This window comes from Pithys albifrons, chromosome 4, assembly GCF_047495875.1.
Source record: "Pithys albifrons albifrons isolate INPA30051 chromosome 4, PitAlb_v1, whole genome shotgun sequence".
Taxonomy (NCBI): domain Eukaryota; kingdom Metazoa; phylum Chordata; class Aves; order Passeriformes; family Thamnophilidae; genus Pithys; species Pithys albifrons.
Window position 1 is genome coordinate 63,081,379 of NC_092461.1, and position 18,587 is coordinate 63,099,965.

At 36.2% G+C, this 18,587-nt stretch overlaps 1 protein-coding gene across 5 annotated transcripts in view; it reads right to left on the minus strand.

The window, feature by feature from the left end:
• Positions 1-2,271: 2,271 nt before the first annotated feature.
• Positions 2,272-18,587, minus strand: part of C4H8orf34 (chromosome 4 C8orf34 homolog) — a 157,345-nt gene continuing 141,029 nt past the window's right edge. For 3 of the 5 annotated variants that reach the window (XM_071554389.1, XM_071554391.1, XM_071554390.1), the window contains exons 11-14: positions 15,210-15,330; positions 11,790-12,283; positions 7,075-7,183; positions 2,272-3,103 (exon numbers count right to left, since the gene is read on the minus strand). In XM_071554389.1, the coding sequence (XP_071410490.1) occupies positions 3,006-3,103; positions 7,075-7,183; positions 11,790-12,283; positions 15,210-15,330 (822 nt within the window). In that variant the 3' untranslated portion in view covers positions 2,272-3,005. Of the gene's footprint in view, positions 3,104-7,036; positions 7,184-11,045; positions 12,284-15,209; positions 15,331-18,587 lie in introns of those variants that run through there. The other 2 variants (XM_071554392.1, XR_011697730.1) reach the window with 2 other exon arrangements.

Below are 18,587 nucleotides of genomic sequence, written 5' to 3' on the forward strand. Positions count from 1 at the left end.
TAATAACTTCAGGTTATCCTTCCCAACAATTATTCAGACCTATCAGACCCTAATGAGCCCCATTCATATACATCTTCCCATTAGAAACTCTAGATTTTGATTCTTCATTGAGCTAGCTTTTAATTTACCTAATGTGTATCCTGATAATTCTCTATGCCATTTTTTAAATTACAGTGTCATTTTTTATTACATTAAATGTCTCTTGGAATCCAAGTTTAGCATAATAATGCAAGTTGTAGAAAAAGATATTTGTAGATTTGGAAGCTGTACTGAAAACAGATTTCTGCAATGAAACAGATTTTGAGAATTTGTTTTTCCCTCACTGCAATGGAAAATTTCCTCCTCCTCCCACATATTTAGTCTAATGTGAACTTTTCCAAAATAAAACCAAATATTACTTACTATAAATAAAATGACATGCTAAAGCCTTAATAGTATAAGAAGATAACAACAGTTTTGGATTTAAGCACATCCATTCAAAAAATAGGAAAATTCAGTCTAATTCCAAATTTCCATGGTTGTATTTGAACTCCCTACTCACTGTTCAACATTCATTTGACTTCCGGTAGAAATACTTTGTTACACTATCTATAAACAATTAATCCAAGTGGGCAAGTTTCCATTTTAGAACATTGTTTTTGTCTATTTTCAGACTCAAAAAGCAATTCTATGAAATGGTGCAGCTTCCGTTATGGGTGCTACACAACATCCGGCCAAGACCATCCAATAGCTTTGGGAAATTCTGTTTGCAGGAGATCTATCCTTTCTGGTATCCCATTTCTGAAGCACCTAGAATTGTCTGAAGCTAAATACCTAGCCAAGACACTGGTAGGCAGAATGAGAGGCAATGTGTCTTCTCTAACATACATACTTGTATGCTGGAGAAATTTGCATAATAACTCATACTCCAAGCAGACCAAATCTGTACAACACCCTTGGAAAGGTTAAGTGGAATAGTGAGGTACGACTTTTTTACTTCAGTTTGTCTTACCATTCTTGCAATATTAAATGAAAGAAAGATACAAATAAGTTTCTCCAGAAGATTCCTGAATCTGGAATTAAAATCTCCTAAAAGTTCATTTTTGGGACAGATTCAGTTCTGGACAAAAACAGAGTCTTTTTATAGTCAATTTAATATTCACTGAGAAAAAATTCCAACCACAACAATTATGTTCTTACTAGCCAGACATATATTTCAATAATATGTTTGAGCAATGCCTCATAACTACCTTATTCCCTAGAGAAACCAAATCTAGCATTGCCCTAAACTCATATCCACTGAAAAAGATGTTTCTATTACAGCTATACTCTATGAGAGCTAAACATAAATAAAAATAGCTGAATTGACTGACAGAAATGGAATGGAATATGTGAACATCATAAAGCTGGCAATCAACAGTTACTACTCTAAGCCTGATTCTGTCATTGTACTCATGCTGTGTATCAACTGGCTCTAGCAAAAGCAAACTTTCACAACAAAAATATACACAGCAGTAAACTCCTCCTTATTATTAACTCTGATCAAGCAATTTCCTAAATCTTATGAACACTTACTTTCATAATTAAGAAAAACTGACTGTTTGGGCATGTGAATTTGCTCCATGTAAGGAAATCTACACATGGACAAAAACCATATGGTTTGGAAATTTACTGGAACACTGCCCAAGTTTCTTGATTCTGCAAAAGAACCTTATCTTTTTTTTTCTTTGGGTCTTTCTGCTGAGTGGACGCTTGTGCCAAATGGGAAAGTGAAGGTTTAATTCAATACCTGTTGAAGTCATTAGCAGGGTGTCTTTGACTGTACAGTTTCAAGACCAGTGCAAGTATGAATGAAGTGGAAATCCCACTTTTTCCGAAAAATCCTGATTTACCAGCAGTAGACTTTTCACTGCAAACCTTAGAAAAGAGTTTGCAGATGTACAGTGGCAAAACATTTAGATTTCTTGCCATCCATCAGCAGGTGAGAGTTCAAGCCTTGTCCCAGATAAGCCAAGCTAGAAATGAGCATCTAGTGCTCCTATTGACAAGATGAAGTTAGAGTGAAATGGTAGTAGCCACACCGCTTCACATGCCATTGACCAGAGAAAGTGTCCTGCTTGAAGTGGATTAGCTCAAAGGAATGTATATACACATGTGATCTTTAAGATCCCTTCCAACTCTTCACACTCTATGGTTATATATGTATATATATATGTGTATATATATATATGTATATATGTATATATGTGTGTGTATATATATATATGTATATATGTGTATATATATGTGTGTGTGTGTGTGTGTGTATATATATATATGTGTGTATATATATATATATATGTAGGGTATGGATTAACCAAGCAGCAAGTTTTTTCAAGAGTCTGTGTTATTCACGTTATCATGTACATCTGCTAGATGGATGGACTGGAGGGAGGGATCCTTTATGCCCAAGGCTGTGTGACCTGAGGAAATCTGCTGTGTGGTTTCCTTCTTAGGCCCCCAAGAAAGCAGACTCAGGCTTTTGGGCAGCAAATCCTTGACAAGACTACAGATAGTAGTTCAAATTACACCAAAAGACTGTCTTTGTCTTTTCACGGTTCTTGAAAGCCAGTGATACTTAAAAAATTGCCAACCAGCAATCTTCATAGGGTTTGTTCTAAAGGGGAAATTCAAGTTGACTCTTGCTAGTCCCTTGACAGGTGGAATTTCTTCTCATGAAAGTTGGCTAAGAAATGCTATGGTGGTTTTAGATGCAGCATTTCTGTTTCTATGCATTAGTACCCCAAAAATAAGAAAATTATTTTTGCCAGCTCAAAGAACTTTCATCAAAATGAAGGATTGTGCAAATGGTAAATATTTTCTCCAGATCCCTCCTTTTTCCAAGAATGATCTCTATGCCTGTTGCGAAAACTCCTTGCAGAGAACCAGCACACAAGGAAACTACGACCGATAACAATGGGGAACTGTCTTCAGAATGACAGCTGAGGAAGAACACGCATGAGGCTCTGTGTACAGATATTTTTAGTTTAAAAAAGAACCACAAGACATTGATTCTGGGTCATATTGCCTTGGCCATTTTCATCCTTCTTGCTCAGTGTGTAGAGAGTTTCAAAGGAGAACAAATCTAGGAAGCAGAATATATTTAGTCACGAAATTATAATAATTCTTAAAAAGCATGTGTTTTCCTATTTTTTAATAACAAAATTTACATTAAAAGAGCAAACAATTATACACTTATCTTTTTCTCTGACCTATGGCCACAAGCTTAATTAAGTGCATAAAGAAGAAAATGAGAGGGTATGCTAAAATTAAATAATGCTTCTTAAAAATGTTTTTCTTTCCTTCTTTAACATAATAAATCTTTTAAGATGGAACAATTTATTCTCTTCTATATGAATTATCTTTTATATTATTTTTTATATGAGTACCTATTTGATTTCAAATTTTATCATAACTTGTATGAAGGTTTAAAAATTATTGACTTCTAGTTATCACTTGATCCTACAGATAAGAATAGGTATTTTAAATGCTGTCAGAAGACCAGAGGATTTAAAATCTAAAGCCTGATTTACAAGAACTGAGAACCTAGGTCTCATTTCCATAAGACAAGATATATGCTTGTCAGGAGATGCTGAGATGCCGAAGTGACCCAGTTCTGTTCAGTTATCACTTGCTTTGAAAATAGCCTCTCTTAACTCTTACATCAGAATACATTTGAAACTGTTTCCCCTCTCATTTTTCATTCTTTTTCTTGTAGAACACTAACCAGAAGGTATTAATTTAAAAGAACTCAAGGTGACTCACACAGCTTCTCTTCTTGCATTGTTAGTTTTCCCACTACCAAAAACTAGCTTTACACCTGGCTGCTATTATCTCAAAGTAATCAAAGATTGTGGTATATATTATCCACATGTAATTTATTAAAAGCTAAGTCAAAGAACAGGCGTTGCTATGGTAAAGATTAATTTTGCAGTTCTTCTGTTCAAACTCACAAATTATGAACTCCTGGGCCCTTTCAGCAGTAAATCATACACACAACATCCACACAGATTTATTACTTCTGGGCGAAAAATTAAGTGTAATCTTGCCAGCTGCTCTATCTACAAGCACTGGCATCAGCAAGTATGCCAAGTCCCTCAATGACTCCTGTTTATAACCAGGAATTGGCAGCTTCTCTTGTGCTGGTCAGTTCTGCACTTTCTTGCCAACGACACTAGCATAAAAACTCCAATTGGGATGATAACATAATTAGTTATTTTTAATCGAAGATAGCACTATTAGATTTCAGATACAGAAAGTATTGCTTTGAAAAAGGATTTTTGTTCTATTCCTTTACTTATATTAGTAGAAACAGTGACCTCCTATAGAGTGTGGACCAGGTAACTACACTGTAGTTAACTGCAGTCAGCACAGGTTCACAAAGGGAATGCCCTGTTTAACTAATTTAATATCCTTCTATGATAAGGTCACTCATCCAGTGGATGAAGGAAAGTTGGTGGATGCAGTTTTTCTGGATTTTACTAAGGCCTTTGGTACTGTCCCTCACAGCATCCTTCAGGACGACTTCTCTAGATGTGGGATGAGTGGCTCCAGGGTGTGCTGGGTGAAGAATCAGCTGAAGGGCAAAGCTCAAAGGGTTGTAGAGAATGGGGCCACATCTGGGTCATGACCAGTCACCAGTGGTGTTCCTCAGGGCTCAATTTTAGGGACAGTTCTGCTCAGTACATTTATCAACAACCTGCAGGCAGGAGTTGAATGCACCATTACTGTTTGCTGATGATACCAAACTGGGAGGTGCTGCTGACTCTTGAGAGCCAAGAGGCCCTGCAGAGGGATCCTGTGCACCTGGGACAGATTAATGCTAGGCAAAAGTATAAACTGGGGTAGGAGTGGCTGGAGAGCAACCCTGCAGAAAGGGATCTGGAGGTGCTGGTCAGCAGCAGGCTCAATAGGAACTGACAGTGTGTTCTGGAAGCCAAGCAGGCAAATCCCTTCCTGGGGTCCATCAAACACAGCCTCATCAGCTGCTCAAAAGAGGTGATTATCCTGCTGTGTTAAGCATTGGTGCAGCCTCACCTGAAGCACTGTGTGCAGTTCTGGGCCTCACAGTTTAAGAAGAATGTGAAGGTCCTTGAATGTTTCCAGAGAAGGGCTACAAAGTTGGTGAAAGGGCTAGAAGGAATGACCTATGAGGTGTGGCTTTGGGCTTGTCTTGTTTGGAGAAAAGGAGGCTGAGGGGTGACCTCATTGGTCTCCACAGCTTCCTGAGGAGAGGAAGTGGAGAAGGAGGTGGTGATTCTTCTCCCAGGCATCCAGTGACAGAACATGTGGCAATGGCTCAAAGCTGTGCCAGGGGAGGTTCAGACTGAACATTAGAAAGCATTTCATTACTGAGAGGGTAGTGAAACACAAAACCAGGCTTCCTAGGGAGGTGGTCAATACCCCAAGTCTGTCACTGTTCAAGAGGCATTTGGACAAGGTCCTTAACGGCATGCTTTAATTTTTGGTCAGAAACTATAGCTTACAGCTACCTTCTTTCCCTTCTCTGCCCTCAGATCCAGAGAAAACAATTGTTATTCATGAGGCAACTATCACTTCTAATGATTTGGTGGTGGATCTGACACTTTAATCTATAATTTACCATGTTGTTACATTGGGCAATGACAATGACCTACTGAGATTCTTGAAATATTATAGCATAAGATCTTGGGTGTTCAGAAGTCCTCACACCTACGCAATTCAAGTACAGCAGCTATAAAAAACCCATGTTGTGTATCTGATATGTCCTGAAGCATTAGTCTCCCTCATCACATAACTGGCACCTGTCTTGTGTGTGCACAGCCAGTCCTACCAATGTTCGTGGGATTGCCAATTAATTACAGAAAATACTGAAGAAAAATTGCATGCACAGAAAAGACAGGTGGCAGAGTCATCTACCTGCCTTGGGCCATCTAAAATGAGCTTTAACCCAAAGATACCTGAAAGGCTCAGGTGCAAAGTAAACTTGTCTTACCGGCTTTGGACTAAAATCAGCTGGATGCACAGAACCTCATTTTAACACTATGCAGTGTTCAGAAAACCTAGCTCTTCAGTACCTCACTGTGTAAATCTAAATTTCACAGTCAAACTCTTGGCTATGTATGAATTTGTGAAACTGAAATATGAGTAGAAAACCATTTTTAAGTGGCATAATTTACAGTCTGTTTATCTGGCATGATTATTATTGGTCCTTAATCCCTTATAGAATTATTCCATTCTGTGAAGAATTTTTCTTTTTCATGTTAACTCTTCATGTTTAAACCAGTTTTAGTTGAATGTATTGAGTTTTCTAAAGATGCTGAATAAATCACATGTCCTTTTCAAGCATATTATCTAAAATACATTAGGAAATAGTTTGCATATTCACCCTTGCAGATCGCAAAACTACCATGAATTAAAAAACAACATGTGAAACAGTTAATGTTTTCAGTAAGATTATTCACAGGTATCTTTTAGGCAGAGAGAACTTGCCACAGTTTGAACATATTGCACTTTATAGACTGTTACTTTTTCTGTCATTTAGGTTGTGATCAAGCTGACCTTTGCTTTCATGATTAGGAAAATACTTCAAAGAATGTAGGACATTAAGGATTACTTGTATGATGAGGAACGTTTTTTTCCATACAGATGAATTAAAACAAATGCAGGTAAAACAGGGATTATGGAGTTACAGGCAAAGGAGGGAGATTCTACTTTTCAGAGCAGGAGGTATTTACAGGGGTTTTTTCAGCTGTTGAATACAAATTTATTAAACAGAGTATCTATTTCAACTTCATGTTTTTCTCTGGAACAGCTACTTTAACACGTCAGGGCAAATTATTTCACTTAGCTTAAGTAAACAGTGGTCTATAATCATTGTCACTGTTGGGTGACTATAGGAAAGTTTCTGAAAATCAATCCTATAAAGTTCAACCCTAAGACAAATGAGTAATTGATGCCTGTGAGAAAAGCTCCTGTGAGCAGGCATGACGTTTCCACAGCATTTGAAGGAATGGAAAAAAGAAGTTAAGTTTGAAGGGTTTCGACATGTTATCTGGTCCTAACAAATATACTTACATTTGCCTTGGTCAGCTTCCACTCCTTCCCTTTCTGTGTCACTTGGCAGTATCCAAGGCTGATGAGCAAGGTGAAGCTGTTGTAAGAATTCATCCTGCCACAAACAGATCTAATTTAGATAAAATGACAATTATTTTATATGAATGCAGACTGTAGAAAACAACCTCAATCAACAGGAGAGAAGAAAGCCTTTAATAAAAAACCAACCAACCAATCAACCAAAACCAACAAAAACCCTCCATCTTGTTGTCAAATAAGACCAGAACATAGAGGATATGCAGGCTCCATAGAAATTATGTTATCTATTATTTATTTATCTACTGGGGAAGGTGTCTCTTTAGCTACCTATCTGCTATAGACACAGATATGATAGATATATACACACTTTTCTTGAAAATACAGTGATACAGAAAAAAGTGCAGATATTTCATCTGTCCCTGCAGTCTTTGGACTGCATAGACACGTCAAACATCATTCGCTTAAGTGAGGTTTTGATTTGTCAATACTTTCACTGTTTCTAATCAAATAAGAACAAGAACCTAAAACTTGATTTAGAACCTATGGTTTTATTGGAGAACAAGAAAGCTTGTGAAGGAAAGATGCTATTGAAACTCTTGCCTCCAAGATACCATAAAACATTCAAATATAAATGATTTACATGATTAAAAATTCACATGCAGCTGAATAGATGCTTTTTAAAATGTTTTACAATTGCTGCCTTTTTTATAATGTATGTATATATATAAAAATAATTTTCCATGCACACACATACACACACACACACACACACACGCACACACACGTATGTGAGCATGTACACACACAGCATATAAAACACTCTGACATGTTTCTTTGCAATATTTTGAGGAGAGATGAGACTGGAATGCACATTTTTATCTTCAAAAGCAGTTCAAACATGCAAGTCTAGTCTTTAAAAGAAAAGCTAAACATTGGCCAGATATCATAAAATTACTGGCCAGATTTCCATAAGTTCTTTGAAAAAAAAATGGCGGGTAATAGCCCTGTTTTCTCTTACATCAGCTGAAAACCAGAATCTACATATTTAAAGTTCAACTGTAATACAGCATACATTTTATTGTTACTCCATCTGATTTTAAAACAGAAACCAGGCATGCTAAAACAGTTTTTAGAGGCTGAAGGCTGCTCAATCAAGATCTAACTAGCTGGGAGTAAATTATTAGTTCTGTTAGCAATCTGTTAAAAAATTCCACAAAGATTGCCGCCATGGCCCAACTGTAAGCTCAGGCAGGAGCTCCAGACCTTACTGATGTATTGTCATTTCAAATGTGCTGTGTTCAAGTAAATTGCTGACTATACCACTGAACATGATTTGGTTCATGGAACAGGATTCTTGCAGTAGGGGGGAGTGGCTCTCACAATCACCTTCATATTTTTTAATCTTCCAAAATACAGGACAAAGACCTGAGCAGGCAGCTGAACAGAATGAAAATATCTGACCAACAAGAGAGTCCTCATCACAAGTTATGATCTATATTCCAGTAAGTAGGAGTAAAAATCTTGTTAATATTATATCCAAATAAGATGAAATTTCCTGCTCTTAACAATGACAGAACAATAAAGTTTGCTGAATACCACTTTAAATTATATAAATAAATGAAATTATTTTAAAATTCCAAGTGTTCAGAAAATGAAATGGCAAACAAGGGAACCAGTAGTATTTTCCTCTCAACAGCTATTGATAAGTATCACAAATTGTGTCATTTTAATGGAATCCATCCTAAAGAGATAAGCAGAATTCAACATTCCGTTGCCAATTTATACAAAACACCAAAGGATTAAGTACATGCATAAAAGTATCTCTGCCAAAGGATTTGGAACTCTGATGTATTAGCTTTATATAGATAATAAAACTATTTCTCTAAGTAGCATTTCTTTGCTATAATTCAATTCAGCCTTGAACAGAGCTGATAATAAAACACACCTGTTTGAAGTTCGTAATATTGTGTGTGCCAGGAGGCAGAAACTTGTCCATAAAATCTCAGATAATTATAAGTCTTGAACATTAAAAAAACTCCAAAACATTCTTAACAGCTGATATGTTAAGTACTTGCCAAATTATGATTTGTGCTATAAAAGATTAAACCACCCATGCTGCAGCATAAACATTACTAAAACTTAAAAACTTTGAATTGTATTTATTAGGAATATTTTTCTATTTTAGACTTGTAATGTTACTTTAAATAAATAATTCAAGCTCCTTGTGGTAAAACATGCTCCCAGGAGCCAGCAATCAGATTCTTTTCAACTGACTACTTCTCATCAAATAAGTAGCAACATTGTACTGGTCAATTCTATTAACACCACCTAAGAGTAAGGAAGCAGAATTATTTGCAAAATCTTATAGCATCTTCTATAGGATTGGCAACATTACCAAAGTATATTTTTCATCTAGTAGAAATACCAGTTAACACCATAAGGCGAACAAGAATAAGGGCAATTTCCCTTTTTTTATTTTACTAGTTTTATACAGGAAGAGGATACAAAACCTATATGAAAGTTGCAAAATAAATTACAGTATGAGCTTTGAGTTTTATATGGTTGTGATCTGTAAGAGTACAAAGACAGAACTCTTGTTTTTCTCCTACCCCAGGCCACCTTTGCCTTTTTAAAATACATCTCCATGGTCAGAGAGAAGCTGTGACACAAGAAAATGAAATCACAAGGTCACAAAAGGAGCAAAAGTCTAACATGGCAAAAAGTGTTGCTGGACAGAGATATTTCCTGGGTATGTTCTGTCTAAATCCCCTTCTCTAAGTGACCAGGAATTCAGTGGTCAAAGACAGCTTAAAAGAGCTCCCAAATGTTCTAGTATAACACTCCAAAGACAAGCATGGAAATGGCATATTGGTCAGACCTTCATCAGCCACCTTCTGATATCTAAAGGGCCTTTATAGGTTGGCAGAGGCAGGTCTTCACTATGAATGTGTCATATTAGCAGTTTCGCCTTTGGAAGAAGAATTAGTTTCAAGGTGAGTTTCTGTTATGCCAAAGGTCACTTGTGCATATCAGGAAAGGATAAATAAGTTTTGAGCTGGGTCTCTAGCAACCAAGGTACTACTGTACCCAGTGAGCAAAGAGAAAGAACAAAATTTGTCACTTCTAGAAGGGATTATAACAGAGGAGAAGATCTGATAGAGAAATGCTGAGATTTAATATCAGCTTTACAGCGGAATTGCTGGCTGATGCTGGACATGCTATTCTAACTGGAAAACAGAGTAATAGTATTGTATACTTCCTAAAGTTCTTTGACACATATATACATATATTAAAAGTATAACAGGACACTTACGATTAGAGCTATCAGCAAACAGAAGTGACAAGATACAGCAAGTTAAATGGGACTTTTTGTCACCTTCAGTCTTCATGTCCTCATGTCCTTAAGCTTGATATTCTATTCTAAGTGAAGAAGTATCTTGAGTAATGGGATGTGTGCTGCCATTCAAACACCAAAATAGTGAGGATTTTCCACCAAATTTAAGTAAAATTTCCTGCCCAAAGTTCTTTAGTTTTAGACTAATCTGTGCCTCATTTCCTTTCTCTCACAACAAATAAAAGAGGTCAAATAATTAACTGCAGCATTATACTAAGTATCAAACCTCTAATTTTCCTACAAGCATCTCTAAGCAACAATATTATAAACAACATTTTAAATTTTCTTTGAGTCCTTAGACTGATAATACATTGCATCAAATGTCATACTTAACACATTTTTAAAACTGATGATACTTCACAGAAACAATTATCTAAAGGTATGATACTATTTTCAATCTTGGAAAAACAGTCTCGAGGCTTTGACAAATGGATTGCAAAGTGATTAATAATAATGGTAGGAACCACCATATTCCACCATTTAAAAATTAGCAATCTAGACATATAGTTCCATCTCAAGTCAGTATGGAAGGACCAGCATATCCTGAGAAAAGACTCACCTTTGTAAGGCATGTATCTGAGACAGACAGCAGGACTATTCTTTCACAGGTGCTTTTATTTCCACTGCCCACACATCCAAGTTATCTTTAAGGCAGGTAAGGTTAGCAGAGGAGGACCCTACTCAGAATTTACAAGGTACTTGAACTTTTTATTCTGTTTTGTTTTAAACAAAGACTAGTCCTGTAAAAGCCAATACTAATGGACAGACATTTTTTAGGCTGTAAATCAGCCTAGTTAATATGCACATAATACTACACAGTGGACATTTTCTCTTGCAATTCAGTTTGATGCTTTGGAAAAATGTGTCCATTCAGCAATGCTTAACTAATCATTCCAATGTGCCCAAAAAATGAAATAAATTTAGACCAAGGTAGTATCATGTACTGCCAGTGTGGTAGGAAAAAATACACTGGAACACAAAGATAAGATACAGTTGTGTTTAATATTGCAGAGGTACGCACCTCTTAAAAACTGTAAGGCTAATAAAACTGCTATGCATCATACAGGCAAACCCAACAGAGCTCATGGAAAATTTGGGGAGTGTTCCAGTATGATTTCTCTGATAATACTGACATTCTCTGATAAGCTGAGCAGTATTTCCTTGCTAATTTTCTCATAATTATATTTCAAGTTCTTTTCAGCACAGTAGGTTACATTAGGTATACTGATGTTATTTGAACATAAAACACAATCCGGTATTCACGTTATTAGACATAACAAAAACATTAAATTGAAAATCTTACTTCTGATAAACTGTTTCTCTGAGTAGTGACAGTTCCAACAACATCTCCACTCACTTTCACAGAGAGCCCTGAAGCAGCACTGAGGGTCCTCCCCATTTGGCTCTTAGATGTCAAAGATCTGCTTCTTTGCATGCTAATGATGCCTTCCCTATTTCCTTGACTGCTTGGGGTAAGAGACCGTGACAACAAGCTATTTGGAGTCATAGGTCTGTTCCCCGGAGTTGATGGCCTGTTGGTTTGTGCACCAGGTGTTGAAGGTCTACTGTTTGCGACACTGGAGATCTGTCTTCTGCTGTTAGTGGGCAGCGGTGGTGATTTGTTCCCTTGGAGCTGAATGTTCTTCCCTGTCGGAGTAGGCACCTGAGGCCTTGGGGTCTGGCCCTGTGCAGCTTGAAGATTGCCTTGATGGTCAGTTGTAACTACACTGTGATGCGGGACATTAGGGTTTCTCGAGAGCCTTGCTTCTTCCCACAATGCCAGGTCCTTCTCAATGTCTGTGCATACACACAAACAAAACAGAAAATAAACTCACTGTCTTTTTCTCTCTGGTTTAAAACTCTTCATGATTTTTTCAATGTGACAACCTGAAGCTGTGCAGAGAAAATCTATTCATGCTTAAAATTAAAGGCAACAGAATTAGCAGCTCAAATGTTTGGCAAGCATTTCCTTAAATTTTACTTACATTTGATATACCGCAAACACAGCTATACTGCAGAAATGAAATATTAGCACTTAATTGAATGTCAACACAACCTACAAAAATCCACTTTTTTCATCAAAGTTATCTCTCTGTGGCTTTTGCCAAGACTAGTATCAAACCAAGATGGAGCAGTGGCATAAACTTGCCATCCTCAGCTGCAGTAAAGAGCAATTCAAAACTTGTTCAAGCTTCTGGTTTTGTTGTCTATTGCCCAAAAGAAACTCTGGGGGAAATAACCCTCACAAAGGTGGAATAGAGGGGGAGAATCACCTGCCTTGACCTGCTAGCTACACTTTTGGTACAGAACTTGTAAGATGTCTCTCAAAAATTCAGAGATCAATAAATGATATTGCCAGCTACTTTATTTAAACCAAATGAAGAACACGTTCTTTAAAGATTCAGCTTAGCCTTTTTCTTTGCAAAATTATAGACCTCTAACTTCCCCATAGTGATTCAGGATACTCAGATATTATCTAAATATTGAATGATCTAATAAGAGTTAAATAAACATTATATTCTGGCTCTTGTTTCCTTAAATTCATATAGCAATCAAGCCTGCAGACAAACAAACAATTAAAATAATTTCTTTACATATAATTAACATGTTTCCACAACATAATTATTCAGTTTTATTTACATATCCTTTGTTTGATTTTGCTTTAATATAAGCCATTCAATCAGAAAGGAAATAAAAAATCACACATCCCAGTTTTACAGTATTATCAGATCCATATTAAATAATGGAATTGAATTATGACTAAGAATTTTTCAAAACCTTTCTTGAGGAAAATAAAATGCAGGCAACAGCACAACACAAAGTCATTCTACTTTCATATAAAAATGCCAGAATAAGTATATCATTCATACATACCTACAAACTGTTTATTATTTAACAGTTCTTCCTGTGATAAAATATATTCCAGAAGTATCCAAAGGGCATAGAATCAGTGTAACAAACCAAATTGGCATAGTGGAATCAACTACCAAAAAAGTATTCCCCACTTGCATGTGAGCAGACACAGCAACATAAAAGACAGAACCTTAGACAAAAAAATGATGAGCCATATGTAGAGAAGGAAAAGAAAATTGATTGCTTCGATATCTGATTTTGTAAAATATCAGGGTACTGAAGCAGTTGCTGGCAGTCAGTCCTAGTTCCTATTTCAGGCACAAGCACCGACCTGCCTTTTGTTAGGAGTTAGTTTTATCCATAAGGGAAAGTCAGGCCCTTAAGAAGGTACATCTGAGACAGGTGAACATATTTCTTCATTACACAGGTAATCCAACTCATAACCCAGGCATCTACATGACTGTCTAGACAGGCAGTCATTTGGTAGAATTAATAGGTTCCATTGTGCTTGGTAAGAGAACTGAAACAAGAAGACTTGCTGATATCATAGACACTTGAACTTTTGCAAATGTATAAGACAAATATTGCTAAGCAAAACCAGAGCATTACTATCGGAGGTACTCTAAACAGATTCTTCACAGATATTATGTTATCCTTGCCTGTGAAGGGAATAATTTTCTCAAGCAGCACTGGTGTTATGAATTATTAGGAATACAATAGTCTAATAATTGGACTGTTTTCAAGTGAAATTCTCAGCCAGACAAAAATTACTGAATGGTAGAATAACTTATCCTCATGTTACAAGCATTACTGAAATAACAGGCTCAAAGCGCTAATGTGAGCAAGACCTCGTAGGTCACACAGCAGACTGAATCTCAGAGCCTAAGTGACTGTAGCTAGTTAGTTTACAGTCAATTAAATATTAAAAATTCCATGTTCTATTGAATATTGTAGTTATTACTGTCAGCTTCGCCAAGGGAGATCTAAAGGAACTGCATGTTTCATAGCATAGTGCATACAAGAACAGCTTGTATGACCATGGAAGTAAGACTAGAGCATAAATCAAAGTAGGGAGATCTTCACCCAACCCCTCCTGAGTGACAACTGCAGTAACATAAGGGAAGACAAGAGCTACCTCAGTAGCAGAGGCCCCTGGGATAATCAGGTCCCTGCTACATTACAGAAACATGATGACCACAGATTGCTTTGCTGGTCTCCTGGTTTCCACTAGATGTTCCTAGCAATTTCAGCTTAGAGAGGGCTCATGGATTTTTCAATTGCAAGCTACTTTTTTGGATATCCCTCATTAACTTTAGTAAAGCTCTGAAACATATTTTTACTGAAAAAAACCACACTTCTTTTGTCTGACTTCTCAGAACTGGTTACCCCATGAAAGATGTTGCAGATGTTTCATGGCGCACAAATTAACGAACTTCACTTAACCAAAAGTCTCATGAACAAAGTGAGGTTTTCCTGCAAAGCAGTCGGTTCTCAAGCTAGGGGTCCACTGCAGCCTGCTTTTAAGGCTGCTTAACAGAAGGCAACACATTGGTACCTACTTATTACATAAGTCTTGGTGAAACATGAAAACAGAAAAGAGATGCATTATTATGCTGTCAGACCACAGTATATTTAACAAGTTTAATTACTGTTTAAGTACTGTACTTACTGGAATTACAGTGAAGTTCATTACATCTACAAATTAAGCAATAATTGTGTTGGTTTTATTCCATGAAGAAGGGAAGTTTAAAGTTTTCATCTGTTTTCAGTAGCATGTGAGACAGACAATTTTTTCCTTCATCTAAACTATTGGCAGAACAAGCTGGGTGAGTGCTGCTAGTCGTCTATGATCCCTTGCTACCATACATACCAGCCAGATGCTTTTCCATGGTCTGAAGTTCTTTTGCTGCAAAGGAGTCCTTTAGGAGCTTCTGCCTTGGGGAACCTCCAGGTCTGACACCCATAGTGTCCAAGGTCCAAACTGTCTGAGACTTACACAGATAAAAAGAAAAGGGAATACTTTTAACCTATTTTCACATTTGTACATGAAACAATAAAAAGAGTGGTGTCCTCATTTAAAATAGTGAATCCGGTGCTTTTCATGTAGAATATATAAAATTTTATGCAAAATGCTACAAAATATCATGTCACCTTAAATAAAATAAAGAGCAGACATTAGTTAAAAGCAGTAGGTCTAAAGAAACAAATATATACCTTCACATGAGCTCTTGCTCCATACTTAGACATCATAACAGGAAAAATTCCTCAATGATTTATATTCTGTACAGTTCCAGTTACTTACTGGGGGTTGCACTTACTTTAAATTATAGTAACATTTGGCACAGTATGTCTGCAAAGCAGCACTTCTGGGAATATCACAGAATTTCCTAATCAAAAGTGCCATTTCTGTTTTACCACTGTGAGAAGCGTTCCTTTCAGGAAGGCAACTAAATCATTGGAGCAACATCTCAATTTGAAAGGGTTGACAGCAAGCAGACCATCTCCTCAGTCTCTTCATCACTGAACACTGTGATATTCAAAATTATTTGCATTTTCTGGAACCCACTCAACATAGTTTCAAGAAATTATTACAAAATTCACTATGAGGTAATCGTGATAATTTTTTAAAATATATATTCAAAATGCACAATAAAATATATGAGCAAGTGTGCAAGCCTTGGTCATAAAAAGAACAAAAAACCACAATAATTAAATCATTCTTAATGTATTTCCAAGAGATTTTCAGCATTTGTCACTATGGTCCTTATTGTGAATTCTTCATCCAAATCATAATCTGGATTCTTGAGGTCACTATAGAATATTAATCTCTATTAAATTACCCACATTCCTAAATGCTTATTTCAAATGGATATTAGTTACCCAATATCAACCTCTAAATGGAAGGATATTTTATTCTGTGATCAATTCCTCTGAAATAAGTAAAAATAAATAAAAGATTGGAAAGGGGAGTAGAGCCTGTAAGAGAACTCCAATATTTCAATTTTCAATCTGTTTTTAGATATACTATGTCCCCAGAATATTATGCTGTAAAAAGGCCATTTTTACATACATTTGATAGGGCACATTTTCACATCTGTGAAAAAAGCAGGACTTCAATAATGTCTGAGGAAAAAAATCCTCAAGGTTGTAAGGACTAATTTGAATACACAATTTCATTCATAAATACAATTCTGATGAAATATGGAATAAAACTAGTCAGTGGTCTATGACAATACTTGAAGACCAAACTGCTCTTCTAATATTCTTAAATTGGACTAGTCAAGCTTATCATAGCAAATTATTGTCATCTTTCATAATTTCCTAACCTCCCTCCTAAAAACACAAACTTCCAAAGCTTAGCCTGATGAGGTTTCACTTTCCATATCCTGGAAATGTGTCTAGAAATGAAATTGAGTTATCTTTCCCTTCTACAAACCTTTGCTGATTTTTCTTACATTTTGCATTTCCTCTACTGTACTTCTTTCCTTTATGCACAATAGCCAAATAAGACACATATGATGAAGGAAGCTCTCTATTGTGTTAGTAGAATCTAAGATAAATGGAGAAAAGTGATTCCCTAATGCTGGGCATAATGGTAGTGCTTCAGACATTTATAAACAAATGAGAAATCTTTATATTAAATTACTTCCAGTTAGTAGACACCAAATCACAAGGTACATCAAATGTCTGCAATACCTTTGTATGTTTCAAGACAGGTTTTTAATCTCACATAAGTTGATGTAAAACATAGAGATATGCCTGAGTGTAAGCATATACAGGCACAAAGGCAGCTATACACATCATACAAGCTTGTTTTCAGTTCTGCATGCTGCACAGATGTATACATTCTTTCAAAGAATAAATAATTTTGTATGTGATTTAAAACATAATTATCCACATATTCAGCCTCTATCATTACATACTGTTATATGTTCAAACTCCTTTTCAGACACCCAGTTTCAACACCCTGTGAAACTAATGAGATAACTTGGGATGAATTTATCTTCCAAATTTTGTAACTCTTCCTGTGCATTTTTCTGGTTTATGTAATATCATAAGCTTACGATATTGTGTCAGGCAAACCTCTTCACAAAGACCAGAACAGTATTGACATAGTAGTTATGGAAGGTGAGATATTAAATATTAGCAATTTTATTTCATGACAAGTTATGTGCTTACAGTAGTACATTCAATTAAACACTCTTACTTGATAAAAAATAATAATGATCCAGGGGAAAAAATGGTACAAGAGTTTATTAAGATATTAAACCTCTACCATAAGCATTCTTTATTCTTTCTCTGGAGCTAGATACTTCAGGGCTATAAGAAACATTCTTGGAGGCAGGCTTAGGTAATGGCTTTTCATATATTTCTAGATAACACTGAACACAGAAAACTATTTCTTAATATTTTGAGACTATGAGTTCCTCTAGGTGAATAATGCATAAACACACACAGAGGTCCTCAGTGTCTCCAGCACACAATTTGTGCAACAGTCTTAGTCCTAAAAGATAAACACAAGCTGAAACTAAAGCATGTTGTCAAGAAGGCTCTGGAAGCATGTGAATTCAAATGCAAGGATAAACGAATTTGTACAGCTCTAGCAGAATTCCCTGGTGCCTCTTTTCTCCACTGGATGCATAGAAGCGGTTCAGATATGCCATTTAAGAAAGAGATTCAGGCTTGCGAGCCAGTAATTTAAACATTCTTACTCTACTTCACCAAAAACCATCCTTTGTCTCCTGGCCAGGAACTGCAGAGATAAAACACTAACATAGCAATTAATTTTATTTAACATTAATGATAATGACAGCAAACTGAAAGTAGTTGAAAAATACAGCATGTAAGTATTTAGTATGTTCACAGGAGTCCTTCCAATTATCTCAGCATCTTCCAAACTACTGCTGCCCTTGTTTATTCATTAAGCTTTATAAATATTAGTACAGAAATTATAAATGACCTATTTACGTTAACAAGATTAACAAGACCTAAGTATGAGGATGTCCCTGAAAGACATTCTTTTCTTTCTAACTTGTAGAAACAATCCTGGGCCCTGTTCATCACCTTCAAATTTTGAAGGTGATGCAGTGCCTCTCTGCACCAGAAATATGTTGAAACAGAACCTTCAGGTTATGTTTGTCAACTTTTAAGGTCAACCATGTGTCCATTCACTTCTTAAGTGGCTTTCTTTATATAACCTCATCTTTCACACAGAACAAATTCATTAATGCTTTTTCCTTCCTTAGTT